The sequence below is a fragment of the Athene noctua genome, chromosome 10 (genome assembly GCF_965140245.1).
Source record: "Athene noctua chromosome 10, bAthNoc1.hap1.1, whole genome shotgun sequence".
Classification (NCBI taxonomy): Eukaryota; Metazoa; Chordata; class Aves; order Strigiformes; family Strigidae; genus Athene; species Athene noctua.
In genome coordinates, this window is record NC_134046.1 from 24458913 (window position 1) to 24479875 (window position 20963).

A 20963-nucleotide genomic window follows, 5' to 3' on the forward strand; every position below is an offset into this window, starting at 1 on the left:
AGGGCAAATGCCGGGGGCTGCACCTGGGCCACAGCAACCCCCAGCAGCGCTAAGGGCTTGGGGAGGAGTGGCTGGAGAGCTGCCGGTCAGAGAGGGACTGGGGAGGTTGATAATGAGCCAGCAGTGTGCCCAGGGGGCCAAGGAGGCCGATGGCATCCTGGCTTGTGTCAGCACTGGCGTGGCCAGCAGGGACAGGGAAGGGATCTGAGCCCTGGGCTCGGCACTGGGGAGGCCGCCCCTTGCTGAGTGGGTTCAGTTTTGGGCCCCTCACCCCAAAAAGGCCATTGAATGACTCGAGCGTGGCCAGAGAAGGGCAACGGAGCTGGGGCAGGGTCTGGAGCACAGGTCTGCTGGGGAGCGGCTGGGGGAACTGGGGGGGTTCAGTCTGGAGAAGAGGAGGCTGAGGGGAGACCTCCTGGCCCTCTGCAACTCCCTGCCAGGAGGGTGCAGAGAGGGGGGATGAGTCTCTGGAGCCAAGGCCCCAGCGCCAGGCCCCGAGGGAATGGCCTCAAGCTGCCCAGGGCAGGGTCAGGCTGGCTCTGAGGAAGGATTTCTGTGCAGAAGGGGCTGTTGGGCGTTGGAATGGGCTGCCCAGGGCAGGGGGGAGTCCCCGGGATCCCTGGAGGGGTTGAAGAGTCGGGCTGAGCCAGCGCTGAGGGATCTGGGGGAGTTGGGAATGGTCAGGGGGAGGTTAATGGCTGGACTGGAAGATCTACAAGATTCCAACTGAGATGATTCTCTGATTCTGCTTTTAAAAGACAAATATGAAGTGAATGGCTAATGAGTGGTTTTCAGCTCTTTTCACTGTCCTAACTCATTGATGATTTGAGATGTCATTTTGGTAGCTTTGGGAAAAGTAAACTGGCATAAATTTTAATATCTTTTTTTTTCTCTCTGGAAACAGAAACCTGAATGTAATTGTGATGTAATGAGCAACTGAGTTGAAAACTATCTCTGTTGATTTATTCAAGTACTCTTTTTGTGTCAAGCTAGCAAGACTCTTGCAGAGGACTATGCTGCAGTGGTTTTACAGTGGAAGAAAATTTGTGATTTCTAACTTATTTACAGACTATGAAGTCATTCTTATCCTTAAGCTAAAAACCTTTTGACATTTCTTACAGCCATCTTAAAATACAAATAAATTAGGTTTTTTTGCTGTATCCAACTATGAAAACAGGAAAATGACAAAAATCAAGTTTCCTGAATGACCAAAACTTTTTTCAACTTTTTGGGAGGTACGAAATCTTAACAAAACAGCTTACATCTTCTTATTTGTGACTCAAGGGAAACTGGTCATAGATTAAATATTGACGATGGCTGTGGTACCTCTCAGGCTTGTTAGTCTCCAGGTATGCTTTAGCCTGCTTACATAGACTGTGCTTTATAATCCAGGTTTATGACGATTGTTCTGTTTAAAGTAAAGGGCTGCATTAAGTGTTCAAGAGACTATAGACAGAAGTTTCTCAGTTCCTTTCTGGAAAACCCTTTTTAACTTGTAAACTATTTCTGTGTTACCAGCTTCTAAACTGTCTCAATATTTAGACTCCCATCTCTCTACCAATACATAAAGATTTTCTTATGAACAATTTGAATATCATTGGACTATTAATAGATATGCAAGACAGATTACTGTAATCTTCTAGCTAGCTTTATAGAAGTTGTTTGCAGTAGTTATCTATTCTTCTATTATTTTGCTTTCTTCTCTGAATTTGTTGTGTAAATGTATCTTTCTACAACTGAAATCAAAATTTTAACATCTCTTTGTGATCTTCTCTTTATTCATAGGCTGAGCAGGCAGCCAAGGTTGAAAAGATGCGTCAGAGCATCCTAGAAGGATTAAATTTCTCCAGGCAGAACCATCCTCTCCCTTTCCCACCTCCACCTGCCATGCCTTTCTATCCAGCTTCTATGTATCCTCGACACTTTGGGCCAGTCCCACCACCTCAGGGCAGGGGGAGAGGCTTTGCTGGTAAGTGGTGGGACAGTGGTGTGAAGCGTTACCTTGTCTTTCACATTTCCAAAACTACAAACTGATCTGCCTGTTCAATTTCATCAGAAAAATACATAAAAGCAAGTGGTTGGTATGTGTTGTCATGTGCCAATCGCTGTATTTTGTTGTTACTTTTATTAGTTATGGAACATACTGTATTGCTGTGTATTTCTATCAGGATTTTTAGTAACTGTGCCAGATCAAAATATTTTTACCACTATGATACAAAATAGAAAAAGAGGAATGGATCAACACGGGATGATATGAAAAAGCTCTTATATGCGCTGTACATTGTTTCGAAACATTTATATTTATAAATATTGAGAATGCCTAAATTAATGGACACAGTTTAACTGGCAGGGTTGAAGACAACCTTTCCTCCTCCCCACCGCTTTGTATTTTGCTACAGTCTTTTAACCATTGGCACCCTTGAATGTAAATACTGATTCAACCATTCCAGTCTGTTTCTAGAATTATTCCCTTTCTCAGAATCTCTCTGACACCAAGCCCTACAGGTGTATTGATAATGGACGTTGGGAGTAAGATGTTCTTGGGGTGCCACAACTGTAGCCATCAGACCTCACTGCCAAAAAATCGTTGCAAGCCTGTATGACGCTCATTATGCCGTAGAAGTTGGGATGCCCGTTGCAAACCCAGGTTAAAGGCCTGCTATTTTGATAAGAGACCCCGTGCTCGCTAAGGCAGCAGGACATCTTTGGCCAGGCTTCTTCGGTGGTGGTGGCTTGCTCCCACGCAGCATTACCTGCAGGAGCACAGCCCTCCCTGCTGACTCCAGAAGGGTGGAAGGAGGCAGCAGCATCTCTGCTAGGGGCCTTCCCAGATGCCTGGCCCCCTCACAGCTTTTCCCCTGTCTTTCTTTACCCTGGGTCTAACAGGAGTCTATGGCTTCGGAGGCCCTTATGGGGAAACAGTAGCCACAGGCGCTTACCGGGCCTTCCGGGTGGCGGCAGCGGCAGGACACTCCGGAGCCTTCTCTGGCAATGACAGCAACAGGACTAGCAAGTTTCAGGGCGGTAATTATACCCAAAACCCTTTTCTTAGAGCTTCTGGCAACGGCTTCCTTCACTTATGGTTTGGTCTGAGGCTTTCCTACTGACTGCCGATCTCCCTTTCTCCCTAACTGTCTCAGCTCTCCCTCTGTAGAGCCTGCCCAGGCTGCTGTCTGCTCTGCTCTCCCAGGCGCTCTCCCCAGGTCCCTGCCACAAGCCCCCTCGGCGCCAGCCTCTCTCATGCCTAGAACTCCTCTTCCAAACACAGGATAGCCATAAACACTAACGAGACGGTCTGTCTCCTGCACTTCAAAATGTGAGGGTGGAATCTGTAATCAGCTGAACTTTGCTTGACTATATTAACAGTTATTTTCTCAAATTGGGGGGTGGTCAAGCTTTTGCAAAAACAACCTAATGTAGCAGTGGCTGACTGGTGTTGCTGCTAACCCATCCTTTGCTGTCATCACTGTCAGCGTGGACACAGGTGTGATTTACTTACCTACCTGTGTGCCTATTGCTTGTCTCCTGTATGAGGTGGGGTAGTGGAAACCATTCCAATCCCCCATTTAGGGTAAATTTTTTCTATATATTTAGCTGTTCTTTCTGGCCTCTGAGCTTTTATCCTAAGAGTGAACATATTTCTAATGCTTCGTTGTGTGAATCACTTTGCCCCCGTAAACAATGTACATTTGAAGCTGAAAGACTTGTAAGGGAAGTGTGAGCCTTTCTGAACTTAATCAGTAGTTTAGTTCTTAGCGTATTAATGTTGAAAGACTAATTGTGGCTGCATAAAGGCTGTGTTTGTAACCCTTTCAGTATTGATGGTCTTACTAGTAACATCTGGCTCAGTTGCACTTATCTAGATTTCCTGAAATAAGTTTTATGCCACAGAGTTGATTTTTAAGGGCAAAACAGAGGTATAATGATATGAACAACCTGAATAGAAGATACATTCATATTTTAGACAATTGCAGTTTTAGCTGCTTTCTTGGTAGGGGAAGGGTAAACCTACTTTTTACACTCAGATCAATTTAAATGCTATATTTTTATAACAACTTAGTACAGGTAATTCTGCCTAGTAAGTTGTTTAAAGCAGTTATAATCTGTGTGTCTTAGGCTGATATGTGGTGCCTTTAAACCTGCGAAATTTACTTCTTCATTAAGAATGCAGGAAAAAAAATAATCTTCAGATAGCTTGTAAAATTTCACATCAGTTTCTTAATGCTTATCTAAAACATTTTTAATTACTGAAACTGAAGTACTCATATAAGATCATTTTTCTTTTCAGAATTAGTATCTGTTTTTCAAAAAGGGGGGAAGGAAAGACTCTTGGAGGTACAATACTTCTGAAAGACTTCAAAATGAGAAATAATCTCCTAGTATCAAAAGAGAAAACTGTACATGTAATAAAATCTTGGCAAACTAGTTTTGCATTCATTTGTAACTTTAATGTTATGATTGTGAAGATCAAGGTTTGGTTTTGCTTTTATGTGCAGGAGTCCAACCTATTCCTTCTCAGGGAGGGAAACTTGAAATTGCCGGCACTGTAGTCGGCCATTGGGCTGGAAGCAGACGTGGACGAGGGGGTAGAGGGCCATTTCCTCTGCAGGTCGTTTCTGTGGGAGGACCAGCAAGAGGGTAAGTGCAGCCTTATGGAACATACTTTTCGTAGGTAATTTAATGATTGGGGAAAAAAGTAAAACAGGGAGAAGTTGGAGGCATTAGAAATTGCATACAACACAATTTAGGACACATTAGGTAAATTATGCCCACTGAGTATTCAAGAGAGGTATTTGCATTCATTTTAAGATGCTTTTAATCAGTTACTCAGATGAGTATAAACATTTTTATGTGCAAATAAAAATCATATTCTGTATCTGATATATAGATATATAGATATATATACACAAACACACTGGATTGTTTTGCATGAGGAAATTACTTGGGGGCTTTCTCTTATCTGGAATCAATAAATACATTATACCCAGTCAAAACTATCATAGCACTCAATTCCTTTCTTTCTCATGGTAGAACATTTATTAAGAAGTATGATAAAAATTTTAATAACTTCATTATGTACTACTTCTGTGAAGCAGTAAAACACCTGAAGGACATTTCTAGGTTTAATAGTTATCTGCTACAGTCATGATGGGAGATATGCTTAAAAGAATATTAATTTTTTTTAGCTCTTCCACTTCATTTCACTACAGCTGAAATTACAGGTGCAGAACATTTCTGAAAAATAAATACTTTGTTACAAAAAATATCCAGTCCTTTACTTTTAAGACTGTTTTTTTTCCATAGGCTTAATTGTTCTGTGCCTTACAGAACTATCATCTTTAAGATTGTAACTATTGCAGGAGACAATCCCAACGTAATGTGATTTATATATTATGACTGTCTTTATATTAAGGAAATGGAGTAAAGTAGGTGTATTTATGCCATCTTGATCTAGGAAGCAGCAATCTGAAAGAATAAGTCTGAACTGCATTAATTCCTCTCTATGCATTAGTTTAATCGAATGTGCACTCTAAAGTATAGTGCTAAAGTCAGCAAGAGCTGTTGGAATGCCTGTCTTGTTGGACTGAAGAAATGGTTGGATCTAAAACCCTGGGAGAATGGGAGCAGAGGGAGAAGCAAGAGCTGCTGGTATGGGGACAGGGAGGGGTGAGAACAGCAGAAACAAATATTTAAAAGTTGAGCAGCAGAAAACAGCATTGGTGTAAGAGCAAAGCTGACACTTTGAGGGGAGCAAATATAGGTAGGAACATTTTATTCTCCAGAATGAGATTCCCTTGCCAAAACATAAGCATCTAGTGGTTTAGATGCTTCAGACAGCTGTCAGATAACTGTGCAGGCTAGTGGGGTCTGTGGTACACTTGTGCTCTTCCAGAGTAGCAGCTGGAGAGCTGGGGAATAAACTAAGGTGTGTGATGAGGCACTAGGCTCCTTTGGGTGTTTTAAACTTACTCCTCAGTTTCAGTGGAGGAAATAACTTTTTTTTTTTTTTTTTCACCGTTCAGATGAGGTTAGCGTGTGGTCATAAGTTCTGTTTTTTCTGAGGATCCATAAACAGAAGACTGGCTTGCTACAGAGCTTGTTCCTTTTCTTCAGTTAAGCACACTGACTGCAGTACTGTTTGTGGAAAACGTCGAGGTGATTTACAGCGTCACACTCAGAGACTGCTGTCTGACTGAGGCACCCTCAGCAATGATCTGGAGACACCTTCAGGCTCCGATCTGGCTTACATTTATTTATACATGCCATTGGCTTCCTTCACAGAATAGCAGTTCCTCCATTTGCTGAAGAAGCAAATACATGAATTTATGCAAAACATCAGTAGCCAAGAACTAACACTGGCAAGTCCTAAACTGAGAACCTTCCTTATCTGGGAAGCAGTCAAATCACCGAAGCGGTTTTACTGCTCCTTGAAGTACCTTTATGGCAGAGAAATACTATTCTCCAATAGTAGCTTTTGAGTTAGGAGACAGCTTTTCTGACATTTTCTTTCTGTCGGAGGTACTATCTTTGGGCAGTTAGCTTTGAGTGCAAGTTGTCACCTCAGGAAGATGGGAAGATGCCATATCTTCCTGCCCCCATCAAATCATAACTGATGTTAAATTCTTTGACTAATTTTAGTAACTCTACATGTAGAGAGGGAAAAAACTACTGCAGGCAGCTTATTTGCCGTGTCAGTTGATACTAAAAATAAAACCTAGTAGGAAAACACACTAATGCTAGTGTTCTGTCTAAAGACAGGCATTTTAAAGATTGGGGTCCTTATTCGAAGATGTTATTTCCTACTAAAGAACACCATTAGGAAACTGCACAGTACGTTGTTTCAAATTTATCACCTAGTCCTGCACACCTTTATTTCATTTTGTATCTGTTTCAGCAGAGGGAATCGTGTCAGGCTTGTTTACTTTCACCATTGTCTCATGTCTCTGTGCAATGCAACTTGGATGTTGTTCTTACTGTATAAAATTATACCAGCTGCATTTTTATTGGCTTCCATCCATCAATGTATTTAGTGTGCTTTTGTGATCAGGAAAAATCTTAGCTCATTGAAGGGTGCACTTTCACCGCATAAAAAAATCAAATGGCATAGGTAAGCCCTGTTAAAATCTTTGGAAAGAATGCAGTGAGAATTACTCAAATATAACACACAGCTCTTTCCTCTGTTCTTTGCTGTTGCTTTTAAATCCCAGTATTCTTACTCTTATTGTTCAGTGTGGGAATATGCATGTGTGTGAAAAGACTTGCATGTCACAGATCAGTGTTTCTCCACTAAGTTCAGAGTAACTTAGTTTTTGCAGCAAAGCTACAGAGGAAGTAGGTGCGCCACAGAAAAGCTTACCTCCTCTTCAGGCGTTTTTTTGTACAGCTTCTAGAGACCTTGCTGCCATATGGGTATTGTCAGGTATATGGAAAATGGGATACAGTTGAATTGCAGCTGTCATTTGTTGCCAGAATGGCAAACTGGGCAATTGCAGCCCATGCAGCTTAGAAACTGGGCTGCATGCAGGCCTGGGCCTGAGCAGCACCTGACTGCTCTCTGCCAGCATTAGAGGGGTCAGTCTTCATGCTGGGACCTCCTGGTATTGCGCAATGGATTTGGAGGAAAAGTAGAGCAATCACGTATGTCTAGTAGAGGAAAAAAAAGGGTTTTTAGGTGAGCAGTAGTCCTTGACATAACAAGGAAGTTGAGTTTTTGCAATTGATGGCATAAAAATAGTTTTAGCTGAGTGAGAGTTTGGTTTGATCTGATCTAATCTTTATTGAATCAAATCAGAAAGTCACCACCTGATGTGTCCTGGTTGGAAGCCTCCATTTGAAAGCATCCAAACTTGATAAATTCCTACATGTCAGAGAAGGCTGAAGCCTCATTTTTTGCCTACAGGTTCTTTGATAATTTTGTGTTCTCCCATCAGAACTGAAGCAATTCTGTATTTTGCCTTCCTTTCTTTTATCTGATTTTGTCTGTCTAGCATGTTTATACATGGGAAGTGTTATTAAATGGGAGAAATGGCCTTATAAATGGTTCAAATTGCTTGTGTATTTTTTAAGGTGAAAGTATTTTGAGCTCTGTTTTTCAAGCGCTGTAAGGATAGTTTGACACTTTGAAAATATTTCTGCAAAACTTGAAAGTACTCGTTTATTGTTTCTCTAGAAGAAGTATAGAAATAGTAATTTTATTTCTATGAAAACAAAAGGTTTATTAGGTTTCATACACTTGAAAGCAGTAGAACCCTGTAATTCTGAATTAGTCATATTGCTTCTTTAAAGAAATATAAATGTTAGTCAGCAGACAATAAAGCTAGAAGAAAAAATCTTGCAGCAAAATAAAATTTAAAGCTGTTTTAAACGAAGCTGATGTGTATTTTTCTTTCTTCCTTTTCCTCAAAAATTACAGGCGTCCTAGAGGAGTTATTTCCACTCCAGTGATAAGAACTTTTGGAAGAGGCGGAAGGTACTATGGGAGAGGTTATAAAAGCCAGGGAGCAATTCAGGTAATAAAGCCATGTGCCTGACTTCAAAACACTCTAGTTTACAGGCTAGGATGGTATGGACTTCCAGACCAGCTAATATTGACAAGCACAACTTTAAAAAGATAAAAGTGTTTCTTACAATGATCTTGCCTACGTGTTGAAGCTGTAAGCTGCACAACCAGTCATGGATGACAGGCAAGCGTTGCATCTCAATTATAAGCAAACTTTGGTTATAAAGACAGACGTGGAAAAATGCATTTTGATATGAAGGCTGTGCCTACACAGCTCTAACCAGCCGTGGGAGTAGAAGAAAATTTAGGAAAATGGGAGAAATATAAAACTGAAACAAATTAGCCATCTCTGTTCCTGCCCCCACTCTTTCCCAGTTTCTTTTCTGGGACCACAGTCCAACCTCATGAAGAGAAATTAGTGACAGTAGAAGGATCTTGGCTGCTGCATGGCTCCAAATCTAAGAAACTCCTAGGTAATAACAGACCACTCTTTGCCCCCATGAGCACACAGTTTCATTTTCAGTGACAATGTACGAAGCATCTACGGATCATGGTTTTTGTCTTTTCCATGGGTCCTTTAAATGTAGCTGAAGCAAACTGCTGTTTTGTATTAAATGCCAATTGCTTCAGAGTTATGTTTTCCTCCCTTTTCCATTGTTCTTGTGGCTATGCAGTTTTGAATGTTGATGCAAGTCCCACTGGTAATGGATGAGTGGGTAGTAAATAGGTGGAAAAATTTCACCATAAATGTGTCCTGAATGTGCAATTTGTCATGGAGACGTTAGTATGTAAGAGTAGGGGGTGTTTGCAGGAATCAGTAAGAGAAGGAATGTTCTCCAGTGGATAATGAAGCACCTATTAACTTCAAGTAAAACTTGCTGTGTTCTAGGTGTAAAAATTCAAATACTTCTCTTCCATGTTCAATTTCTGTGTGCACAGATTATGTAGGTCTACAAATGTACCTATGTATTTGAAGCTTTACATATTTTACTTTAAATACAAGAGAAACCACCATGTTAATGATGTAGTATCTAATTTTCCAAGTACCTTAACCTGTGAAATAAAGGAAGCCCTGAGAAAGAGTTTCCTAATATTCCTGCCTTACTATGGTTTTACATATGTAAGTGTAGTTCAGCTAGACGGTAGATAGTCCTGACAGTCAGCAAGTTTGGGTATTCACATTTTTATTAATGATATGTAGTTTGGATGGTGAATACTTGTAATCACAAGGATCTGGGTCTAAAATTGTGCCTGTGATAGGAAGAAGAAAGATAAATGGCATTTGCTTTTGACTGTTCCTGAGCTCACTGGATTTTACAGTCATCAGTTGTTCTAGTATATATTCCTTTTACAGGAAGAGAAAAAAGGTGAATTAAAATGCATGTGGCAGGAAGGACTTGGCAAACTTAATGCATAACAAATAGATTTTGATACCCAGCTAAGACTAACTGGCAACAGTGTACTTCCCTGTCTTACAAATCTGGGCAGTTAAGGAAAGAGTGACTGTGCAGGGCCAGATTGAGACATGGGCATTTACACCAAGTAAGATCATCCCCACAGTGGCTTTATTGATGCTTATTATGAGGCGATATGAAGAAAGATTGAAGAATCTGATTGAAATAAGCAATTTGTATTTATCAAACATGACATGCCTGTTTTCTCACAAGATGAGACCTTTCATTCTTGATCTGGAAAGAAACAAAAGCATGTATTTAATCTAAAACTTAGTAAAGTCTGTAAAGAAGCACATTTACACACGTGATAAATGTTCATTGTCCTCATATGCCAGTCATGTACCTATGCAACATTACGGAAGAATTTTTTGTGATTTTTCTGGATAACAAGGTTTGTGATCCTGATGCTAGAGAGCAGCAGTTGTTACTCACCTGCAAAATCTTTCATCAATTCAGAAAAGTACTAACCATGCTGTTTTTACTATGTGAAAATTTAAATTAAAACACTCTGTTGGCTATTGTTTGAGGTGTATGAGGTATCTGTCTCTTAAGTCATTTCTTAGTACTTGACTCTGTTAACAGTGTGACAGATAAGTACATTGCTTCTTAGCAACCCAACCTACTTATTTTGTTTTGTTATTTAAAGCCTATTATGTTTCTGGAACACTAAGGTTCATTGTTGCAGATACTTAAAAAACTAAATATACATTTTAATGCTGCATAAATCTGGTTTTTATTGCTATACACAGTCTTGTAAGATTCTACTATATGCTTTTTGTATGAAGTCACTCTCCTAATCTCAGAAGCATATAGGCTAGTATAGATAATGTTGCATGGTACTTTTGCACTTCTTTAAAAATTGTCTGAAAAAAGTTTTGGTTTGTATTTGAATAACATGTAATCATATCATTAAATTATAAAGTATATGAACCAAGAAGCAGAGTTAAGCTGTATATTGATTTTCAGTTTTGGTGTTTCCAGACATGTATGTAGCTCTTACATAGTGAAATAACTGAAGCATCAAAGTTAGAAAGGGCATTTTGCCACAGAACCATCAGGAGGCATGGCTAGAAGGCACTCAGATACTGAAAATTCTCTCTCATCTGTGCTGTGCTGTTTATTTTGTATGCCACTTCTTATTTCAGCAGTACGTAATACTCAGTATTCGCTTGTGATACTTCTGCACACTGCATGTTGCCTATTAATAGTGTCATTGTAACAGATTGTAAATATATAGCAGTGGTTCTTCAGTAATTTTCTTCTGTTTTTTAAAAAATAGGGCAAACCTCCTTATGCTGCTTCAGCAGAAGAAGTAGCCAAAGAACTTAAGTCAAAATCAGAGGAATCTAAATCCTCAATTGTGTCTTCAGATGGATCCCTGGCTGAAAATGGAGTTGTGAATGAGGAAAAACCAGCTTCCCAGATGAATGGGAATACAGGAGACATCAGGGCTTCCAATCAGTCTGAAAGTGCCTTGAGTAATGACTCTAAAATGTGCAATACAAATCCTCACTTAAATGCACTAAATGCAGACAGTGTTTGCCATAAAGATGATACTCTTGAGGCCACTGTCTTAAAAAAAGAAGAGTAAACTTATTTTTTATAGAGGGTGAAGGATGTTGGGAAGGGTCAGGATTAGGAATATCTGGAAAGAAAGAGAGCCTACAGTTACGTACATTTTTTCCTTTCCGTAAGAGAAAAATGAGGACTTTGGAAATTCGGATCCCTCTTTGATGTCAGAGATTTAAACAACACATTTTTAGTTTTAACCAGTTGTAGTCAAAATGCTACAATAAAACAAAAAAGAAAGAGAATGAAGAGCATTTGACTCCCGCACTTAAAATGAAGTATACATAAAGTTTAAACTGGTTATGACAAAAGCTTGTAGTTTTGTTTTTTGAAATATAAAGAAAACAAATTTTGGCAGTCTTTAAGTATATATAGCTTAAAATATAATTTTTAGTACTTGGCACCATATGTATGCCATTATATTTGATTTTGCATTACTGTGTCACAATAAAGCTTTCTTTAAGGCTTTGATTTCATGATTATGGGGGGAAAAAGGCACAACCACAGTTTTTTTTCTTAAATTTCATCACCGTTGATGTGGTTCTTTTGTGTTAAAATGTGCAAACTATCGAAACTAAAAATTATAGAGTAATATTGCAGTTCTGCTGATTTTAAATATACATCATACATACTTTACAAGCAAGTTAAATGGAGATAAACTTGAAATCATAGAAGATGCAAATGACCTTTCAAAATAAACACAATGTGTTCTGAAACTTTTTGTGACTAATACCATGCATCCGTGATCAATGAACTATGTGGTTTTGAATCAGACGTAGACCATTAGTACTACTATTTGAGCTAAACTTCTGCATGGTTCATAATTTTTAAAGTGTGTAGTTAATATTATGCATGTTATTGTCCTCTTTCTTCCATTCTTACAAGTACTGTGCCCATTTGCAAAACAAAAAGCTAATAATCAGTAATAGTCCTATAAAAGATGTTAACTATGTTTAGTCATTGACTGATCTTGCTCTAACCTTAAAATTTTGTGATTATTGACCTCTGTTGCATTTATTCTAAAACTTAAAAAAAAAAAATTATCTAGCCGTTTTGAATATCAACGTTACCCTGGTGTACTCATTGCTGTATGCATTATTGTTCTCTGTTGCTGTTTTATGCCTTCATATTAGCAAATATGAAATTCTGTGAAAAACAAAAAAAAAAGCTTTGATCTTCAAAAAAAAAAAGTACCCCCCTTCTGTAGCAGGAAACAAATGGCTTGTTCTTGAGAACTTTCCCATCAAGAATTTAGTATAAGCAAATATACCTGTATCATTTTGATGTTTTTGTTAGTGTTTCCAAACTTAATGTACTTCAAAATCAGAATCATTTCTTTATATTCGTTTTCATATAATTCTCCTGATGCTCTTCATCACACATTAGTGATCAGAAATGAGGTGTAATTCCCCATTCCCTGCCCGCAAGAGCTAAGTAGGTATCTTAATGTAAGTTGAAGGGAGTTCTGCCCCAACTCATGGATTGTGCAAGAATGAACTACTGTTGGGTTTGATTGGTTGTAGATGGATTGTGGTGTGGTGTATTTGAAGGCTATTGAATGCAACTTACAGTGCTTAATAAAAATCTTTATTCTTTTAGTATAAAATACTGTATGCCTTTTTTGTCAAATATTTTTTTAATTAACATGTTGTAAATAAAAGTTTTCCTATGCCCGAATAAAGTGATTGAGTTAGCAGACTACATCCTGTCCTCGCAAAAGGTGGAGAAAGCAAACACAACCCTTGCCCACGGCCGCTGTTGGGGAATGCTGCCCTTGGTCGGGGTGATGCTTTGTCCTTTTCATCCTGGGCAGCTACTTCAGATGTCCGTGTTTAAATGTGAGACGGTTAATAAGATGCAAGTAAGACGGAAATAACAGGTAGTTGTTTAAAGAAGAAAAAGACCAATGCCAGGTGCTCAGGGGGGTTGAAGTATCAGATGATCGACAGTGCCTGTGTCTCAGCTCCTGTAGCTGAGAATAAATCACTCCGTTATCCGGGAGCTTTCTCTAGGTCATGGATTATACTGACATAACACGAGGAGTTGGAAATGTATACCTTAGTTGATACCAGAACAGCTTTTTTGTCTGGGCACGCCCTTATTGTCTGCTGTCGCTATCTGAATGTTCATCTGTTTACTCTAGTGCCTGACACACAGTGTTAAGCACAGGCTCGCCCCGAGCGTTTCTGCTCTGGTGTTGTGTCTACATGAGTGGTGTTAACAGCTCTGTGCTCTGGGTGTAGAGGCAGTTTATAGCAGCGCAGCTGTTTCGTGTGAATGACGGCAGTTAGTCCTCTCTCCTTCCTTCTCCACGCAAGCTGGAGAGTAGTGGCAGCTCTCCAGGGGATCCCACTGTCAGATTCTGGAGGGGTTTGTGTCCCTTCCTACCCTGCACTGCTGCAGTGGTGTTTGCTCCCTGTTGGAGCTTGTGTAGTCTTGAAGTATTACCCATCCTGGTGTTCTGGTGAAGGTTTGAGGCACTAATTGTCCTCTTTCCTAGTAGTTTCACTTTTCTAGCATAATCTGGTTATGGGCATGGAATAAACAGTATCAACAAAAACAAATGTGCATGGGAGATTTCACCAATGTGCCGTGTACTGCGAGTGTAACGACTTCACTCCTGTCCTCAGTGTAAGTATGCTGGCAAAATTTTTTCATGGGCAGCCAAAGTGTGACAAGCTATCCACACAAGTGTGACTAAAATTAGGATGTGAAAGTACAACAAGTTAACTAGGTCATTGGCACAAATGTAAGGTGCTGCGTTTACTTTTCCAGAAATTATGGTGAAAAAGTGGCTTGCATGAAATATGTGTACTTGACCTGGAGCACATATTTTCTTCGTGGCCCATTTAACCCCCTGCTACTGCCCCAGAGAGGCTGAAACCCAGCTCCTTAGTCAGGAACTACACGGGTGGGAGGAGGAGGAGCTTCCAGCTGCTTGTGGTAGTAGTGGTGGGGACAGCTCACAGGTACCAGAGCTCCCTGCTTCCCTGACTGGGACCATCGATGTCAAACTGAGAACCCACTCCGGGTTTATTTTTTGCCCTCTCTGCACTGGTGTGTGCAGGTCAGCAGCTGATGGGGGCGGGGGGGGGCTGGCAGGCTGGGGAGAACCGAGCATACTCTCTGAGCCTCTGCCCCTCAGGGGCAAGCACAGGACTGCCTCTTTTCCCTCCTGTCCTGAGTAGCTTCCTACAGGAAAAAAAGACGCAATTCAAATTTTAGTCCTCTTCCAAAAAGTTAAATTGACTCTGGAATTTGTGATCCTACGGAATGACCACATACTGCCTGGGCTTGCTCCTGAAGAACATACTGCACATGCGTGTTTATATATCGGCTCTGTTACATGGACCTTTTTAATGTACTAATTAAAATAGTTAACACGTTTTAATAATCTATTATACACCTGTAGACGGGTAGCCTGCATCTCCTGTAACAACACTGTGAAGTGCTGGTCCCCGAGTGTGGAGGTGGTGACGCTGCCGCCCCACCCCGTGCTGTGCTGGGGGTCCCTGGCGCGGCCGTGGGGCCGTGCTGGGCTCAGAGCCGAGGGGCTGCAGGGTGCCTCTGGGGTGGGGCAGAGGGTCTCTGCTCTTCTCTGGTGCCTGAAGGTTTCCTGTTGGCAACCCAGAGAAGGGTCCTGGGCACCGAGCGTGGAGGCCGAAGCCAGCTCCTTGCCGTGCAGCAGGTCTTGGATTGTCGGCAGGCCCCTGCGGGTGCAGCACCTGGAATAGGTGCCTAATAGCCAAGGGGCTTATTGCTATTTGTAAAGGCTAAAGGGCTCTACAAGAAGTGAGCCTTTTTATTTCTGAAGTGAAAACCAATAAGCAGATGATGTCTCTCAGACCTCTCAGGATAGCATAGAATAGTTCAGTTGGAAGGGACTTAAAAGCATCATCTAGTCCAACTGCCTGACCAATTCAGAGCTGACTAAAACTTAAAGCAAATTATTAAGGGCATTGTCCAAATGCCTCTTAAACACTGACAGGCCTGGGGCATCAACCGCTTTTTCAGGAAGCCTGTTCTAGGGTTTGACCACCCTCTAGGTGAAGAAATGCTTCCTATATGACCAATATTCCATTATCCATCTCTAATACAAGAGTTAAACTGGGAGAACTGGTCATTTGGTGAGGAAGTGTGGCCACCATCCATCCCATGCCAATGGGCTTAGCTGTCAGCTAAAGGCAGAGCCCTGCTCGACCCTTGCTTGAAAGCAACGAAAGCATCAATGTTCCTTCCTGGGCTGGCCTCGTTAACTGTTTAACTGTGTTGTTAATGACTAAGAATGATCTATGTGTGCCACAGTCAATCACTTTTAGTGCGTTTTTTACATCCAATCTTCGGTGAGTCCTTAAACGCAGGCAGGTGGGTAATTACTGACAGCAGAAGATTTAGGGGCCCAGTGGTGTCTGTGCAGGGGGTGCCCAGTGCGGACATCCCAGAGTGGGTTTTGTTCTCAGCTCTCACACCTTAAGTGCAGTGTTGTGTTACAGACAGAGGAAAATGAGATTTAAGCAATCTGCTAGATGGTGAGTGGCCACACAGCCCCCTCCCACCAGGGATGGCAGGCAGCGGGCCGAGGAAGTGCCGCAACCATTTTATTTCCTGCACTGGCGGTTGTGCGATTTCAGGCAGGGGTTGTGTTGCTGACGGCTGCGTCACAGGCCGGTGGGGCGTACGCCTGCCGGAGAGAGCAGCAGCCCCCACGCTGCCTTCCAGATCCTCCTTGAGAAGTCTTGAAGAGGTGAGTTTTTCAGGGTTGTGGAAAGTCCTGCGACCAGCAGAGCCCTGCAGCAACCAACAGCTTGGGAGGCTGCTCCTACCCCGTCAGTAAAAGGTTGGGATGACCTCTCCAAGCAGAGCCCCTCACACCGGTGCGCCCAGGGAGCCCCTTCGCCTGGGGGCAGTGAGGACCAGGTGGTGCAGCCATCGCTCCTGTGCTGTGAAGGGATTAAAAGTAAGATTGTGGACGCGTTTTCCAATGCAGTCAGTGTTTAAGAGTGTAATTCTCCAGACCTGAGGCAAATTACAGCTCCCTCAGTGGAAGTCTATTCCTTTTTACTGTTCCGAAAGCCCAACCGACGTGCAGAGACGGGGCGGGAGCGCAGGCGGGTGCTGGCGGGTGCGCAGCCCTGGGCGAGGTGAGATCCGGCTCCCGGGGCAGCCTGGTCCCCACTGGGACCGCTCTCCCCTGGAACTGGCAGCATCGCGCAGTGGGTTGAAGTAGGATGGTTCACAGTGTCCCACTGGTGTCTCCTGTCCCCCAGCGCACCCACCCACCCACCTGTGTGCGAATCCTCGACGGCAGCAGCTCTCCTGGGGGCAGCGTTAAGGGCTGGGGCTGTGCCAGCTGCAGCCACGCACACCCATGCCCACCTGAACCCTCAGGGTGAGCGTTGCAGGGTTTAGTAGCCCCCATCTCTAACTGTGACTATTACAAATTAATAAAAAGAAAGAGGTCGTTGTGCATTAATCATTCCCTGAAAGACTGGTGTTTAAAAGGAATACATCGCTTATATCTGCTTGGTAACTTCAGCGAAGCCTGTGGCAGTACCCATGTGTAATCCAGTGGCAAGGGTGTAATTCCCTCCTGCCTGCCGTTACAGCAGGTTTTGCTCTGCCCCCTCTGGGCACTGCCCTGAGCCCCGGGGGTTTCTTTGCGACCTTTTTTCCTCTTTATCTGGTGAGTTATGGGGGCAACGCGCCCCATTCCTCTGGGCCAGCATGAGTGCCTGTGGCTGCTCCTGCAGTCGCCTCCCCCAGACCTGGAAGGGCTGTGGGTCTCGCCTGCTGCCTTATCCCCACTCCTGCCCCATCCTAGACCTTGACCTGAGCCGCAGGCCCGTGCTCTCCTCAATCCAATGCTAATGCCATGAGGAATTCAGGGGGGTTGACAGGAAAAGGTGTATTTCTGGAAGTACTATGGGGTTGCAGGCTCTCCTCAGCTTGGCATTTAGGTCTGGGCTGGTGTATTTTGTGAGATAAATGACTCACAGTGTGCCCTGGCTCCTGGCTGAAATCACGACTCTTCACACACACTATGTGGACTAATACAGCAATTTAAAAAAAAACATGAGTGAAGGATGAAAACAAAAATGAGAAGTAAAATTTGGGCAAGGTAATGCAGAAAAGCGGGAATGTCATAAAGTATCAACTATTCGGCTTAATTCGTAGTGGTTCTATTACAGTATTTGTAATAAAATGTAACATTTGGTGACATGCTATCAGACGTATTAAATACCTGCTGGGTGCAACTGGTGAGCACAAAGGGTGAAAGGTGTGGGTGAAGAGCTGAACAGAGGGAAAGGGGGGAGAGAGGAACAAGGACTGTGTGACTGCCTCTGCAGGGACGGGACGGCATGGCACGGCATGGCACGGCATAGCCAGCAGGATGCTGAGTGGCTGCTGGAGGGTGGTGTTGGAGCCAGGAGGCTCCCAGGGGTGCCGGCCCAGAGGCACAGCACCCATGGGTGCCCAGAGCCTCCTGGAGGGGAGGAGGGGGAGGGCAGAAACCCCAGACCATGGGTCAGGCTGGGCGAGCAAGCTGGCTGCTGCTGGGCTGGAGGTATGCAGATCCCACCTGATTTTCACCTGCCTTTTCAGATGATGCATCAAGGTTGTGTCTCGGGGTGAAGTCTCAGGAGGTCTGTGGTCAGCAGCGGATTTTGCCATTTGTTTCAGGCCAGGCAGCTCCTTCCCTGCAAAGCTCCAAGAAGTGTGTCCCGAAGCGTCATTTCCATTAAACCTTGTCAATGCAAACATCCTTTTGCTTTGTGTATCTCTGTCAGAGGCATGTTCATCTAACATTTAAATCTGCTTTATTTATGCTCTTTATTTATATGTCTTCTCTTTCATAATAGTCTCTTAGCAAATCAAAAGAGAACAGTTATAAACACTTTGAAAGTCTTTTTTACTTGATAAACTTCTGGCTTCTTTGGTTTCATAAAAAATGAGCTTCCTGATCCCTAGTAAAACACAGCGAGGAGAGGTGAAATAAATGTTAGACTGGATTAGACTGACAACAGCGATGGACTCACGTGCATCTTCCTCCTTTAAGAAGTTTCAGACTCACGGTCCCGCTCAGACTATGCTGTGTGAGAGATGAAGACAGAAGGCAGCTCCCAGAATGGCAGCGTGCTCTGGGTAGAAAACAACAAAAATCGAGTCCAACTGCCAAGTTATGAAACCTTGTTTACAAATGGTTTAAATGTTTATAAAAAACATTTTTCATGAGGCTCCACAGTGGCCACATAACTTGAGTAACTATGGCCAAAATCCTTTTTTAAAACCCGTTTTTGAAAGCTGTTGCCCAGGTTGGCAGCCTGCGGATGTTGGGGAGGGCTGCAGCAGTCGAGCCAGCAGTGACGCTCCTGTGCCCAGAGCTGCAGCATGTGCTCTGGTGGAGCCTAGTACTTTCCCCCCCAGAACATGTCTTTTTCCCACAAACTGTGGCAACCAAGTACTGATTTACAGCAATTGCAACTGAATCTCTTCTACTAGTTTTTGCACTTGCTGCATCTCAGCCCTCGTGCTCAGTCAGTGACTGCCTGGTCTTACGATGGTAGGGATGGGCAGTCTGGCTGGCCTCGTTCCCAGAATCAACCATAAGAGAAAGAATTATTAAAACACATTTTAATAAATATTAACATATTTTCCCTTTTTTAATGCCTTTCAGTTCCTTTTATCTGCAGCACTGCCTGGGGACTTTGCTTTGGTTTGACTTTGCATTGGCACTGGTGTGTTCAGGCCACTGTTCCCCAGGGGTTCAGGTGTGGCTGGGGGGCTCAGGCACAGGGCGGGGGGCTCAGACCTACCATGTAGCAGATGAAGCTTTGCAGGGGAGGAGCGGGGGGATCACTGCTGCTCTCCCCGAGCAGGTTAGTTTTGAGGGAGATCTCCTTGTTTGTGCTGCCTGGGGAAACGCTGCAGCCCCTCTCACTGGGGCAAGCTCGGTCATGCTGGTGGCGGAGGTTATTGTGGTTTTCGGGGAGGTAATTGTGTGTCTGCTAATCTGGATTTACAGCTGCTGCGCGCTGCCTTAATGGGCCGTTGCTATAGAAAACAGAAGAGTTTAACCAGGACTTAAGAAAGAGGCAACAACTGGGGGTGGCATGAGAGGGATGTGCTAGAATATCACATCTTGGGGTTTTTATTTTTTTAATGTAAACAAAATACCAGTGCTTCAGACGTTACATTTGCTCACAGAGCCTGAAGAGGGCTGCCGAGCCTAACCCGATTGTGCTTGATGGGGAGGAGCTGGTGACGATGGGCTGTGCTCCTGGGGACAGAGTCAGGAGAGTGGAACATGTACCCACCTTTCTTTTTTGTATTTCTTTTTTTTCCCACAACCTCTGTCAAAACACTTCCTAAGCACTGGGGATCTTCCAGTGTGCATGAAACTCAGGCACTGAGCAGATGCCGAGTATAGTATAACATCCATGCTGGGAAACTGCCTAACTCTTGGAGCACGTATGCAAACTCCAGCCCAGGAGCACCTTGTATGAGGCAGAGGGATTCAGTAACATCCCAGCACCGAAAGGCTCCGAGCGGTGCAGCCGTGGGTGCCATGTGGATGCTGGTTTCTGTGATTGCAAGTGATTCTCAGGGTGTGAGTGTTTCCCACCTGATGCCACCCGATACAGGCCATCAGGGACGATGCAGGTTAAGGACAGGTGGGCCTGAGGGTCTCTGCGGAGCTCCCTCCACACCAGCCTGGTGCCATAATGGTCCCACAGAGAGGACCCCAAAAGTAACAGTGGTCCCATCGAACCACTGAGCGCTCCCTGACCACAGGCCACAGTGTAAACTGGGACCAATCCCAGCCACATGATGGGGCACCCCAGGGCCAGCAGCCAGGGGCTGAGCTGGGGTGCCAGCTCCCAGGCATGCCCCATCTCCCCTCCATCCATGCCAGCCCATGTCTTCTGCTCCCTGCTGCTTGCGCTGCCAAAGCAAACCTCCTGCCATCGTATTCCGGCCTTATTTTTGCTCTTCCAAATGAGGCTCTACAGCCCTTTTAACTCCCTGGGTGCAGCCGGGAGGTTTACAGAGGTTTTGCTTTTTTAACCTGGCCCCCAGCACAGAGGGCATGGGGCACTCCTTGGGTCTGTTTTTCAATTTTATTTAATTTATTCTCCTTCACATTCAGTGAAGAACTGCACACATAACATGAACAGTGAGTGAAAAGATGTAGCTGGCATGATACCTCCTGCCACGTGGGCTTTGAACTTCAGGACTGCATTTAATGGAAATATTTCTGCTGCTGAAATAAGCATTTGCTTCTGTTGCTGAGCTTGGTAAAACGTGACAGCCATTTCACCGCTTTACATTTCAGTGCTGCAAAACACAGGCAAAAACCACCTCAGAGATATTTCTGTTCGTTACTTGTGGGAAGCTTTGGTTCCCAGGTCTAGGCAGTACCACGGCCAGCCCCTGCGTGA

At 43.5% G+C, this 20963-nt stretch overlaps 1 protein-coding gene across 5 annotated transcripts in view; it reads left to right on the forward strand.

The window, feature by feature from the left end:
- The window catches only part of FAM120A (family with sequence similarity 120 member A), a 56621-nt gene extending 43430 nt beyond the window's left edge, over positions 1-13191 (forward strand). For 2 of the 5 annotated variants that reach the window (XM_074914341.1, XM_074914340.1), the window contains exons 14-18: positions 1786-1969; positions 2887-3024; positions 4497-4638; positions 8414-8510; positions 11234-13190. In XM_074914341.1, coding sequence (XP_074770442.1) covers positions 1786-1969; positions 2887-3024; positions 4497-4638; positions 8414-8510; positions 11234-11545 — 873 coding nt within the window. In that variant the 3' untranslated portion in view covers positions 11546-13190. Of the gene's footprint in view, positions 1-1785; positions 1970-2850; positions 3025-4496; positions 4639-8413; positions 8511-11233 lie in introns of all 5 variants that reach the window. The other 3 variants (XM_074914342.1, XM_074914343.1, XM_074914339.1) reach the window with 2 other exon arrangements.
- The last annotated feature ends 7772 nt before the right edge of the window (positions 13192-20963 follow it).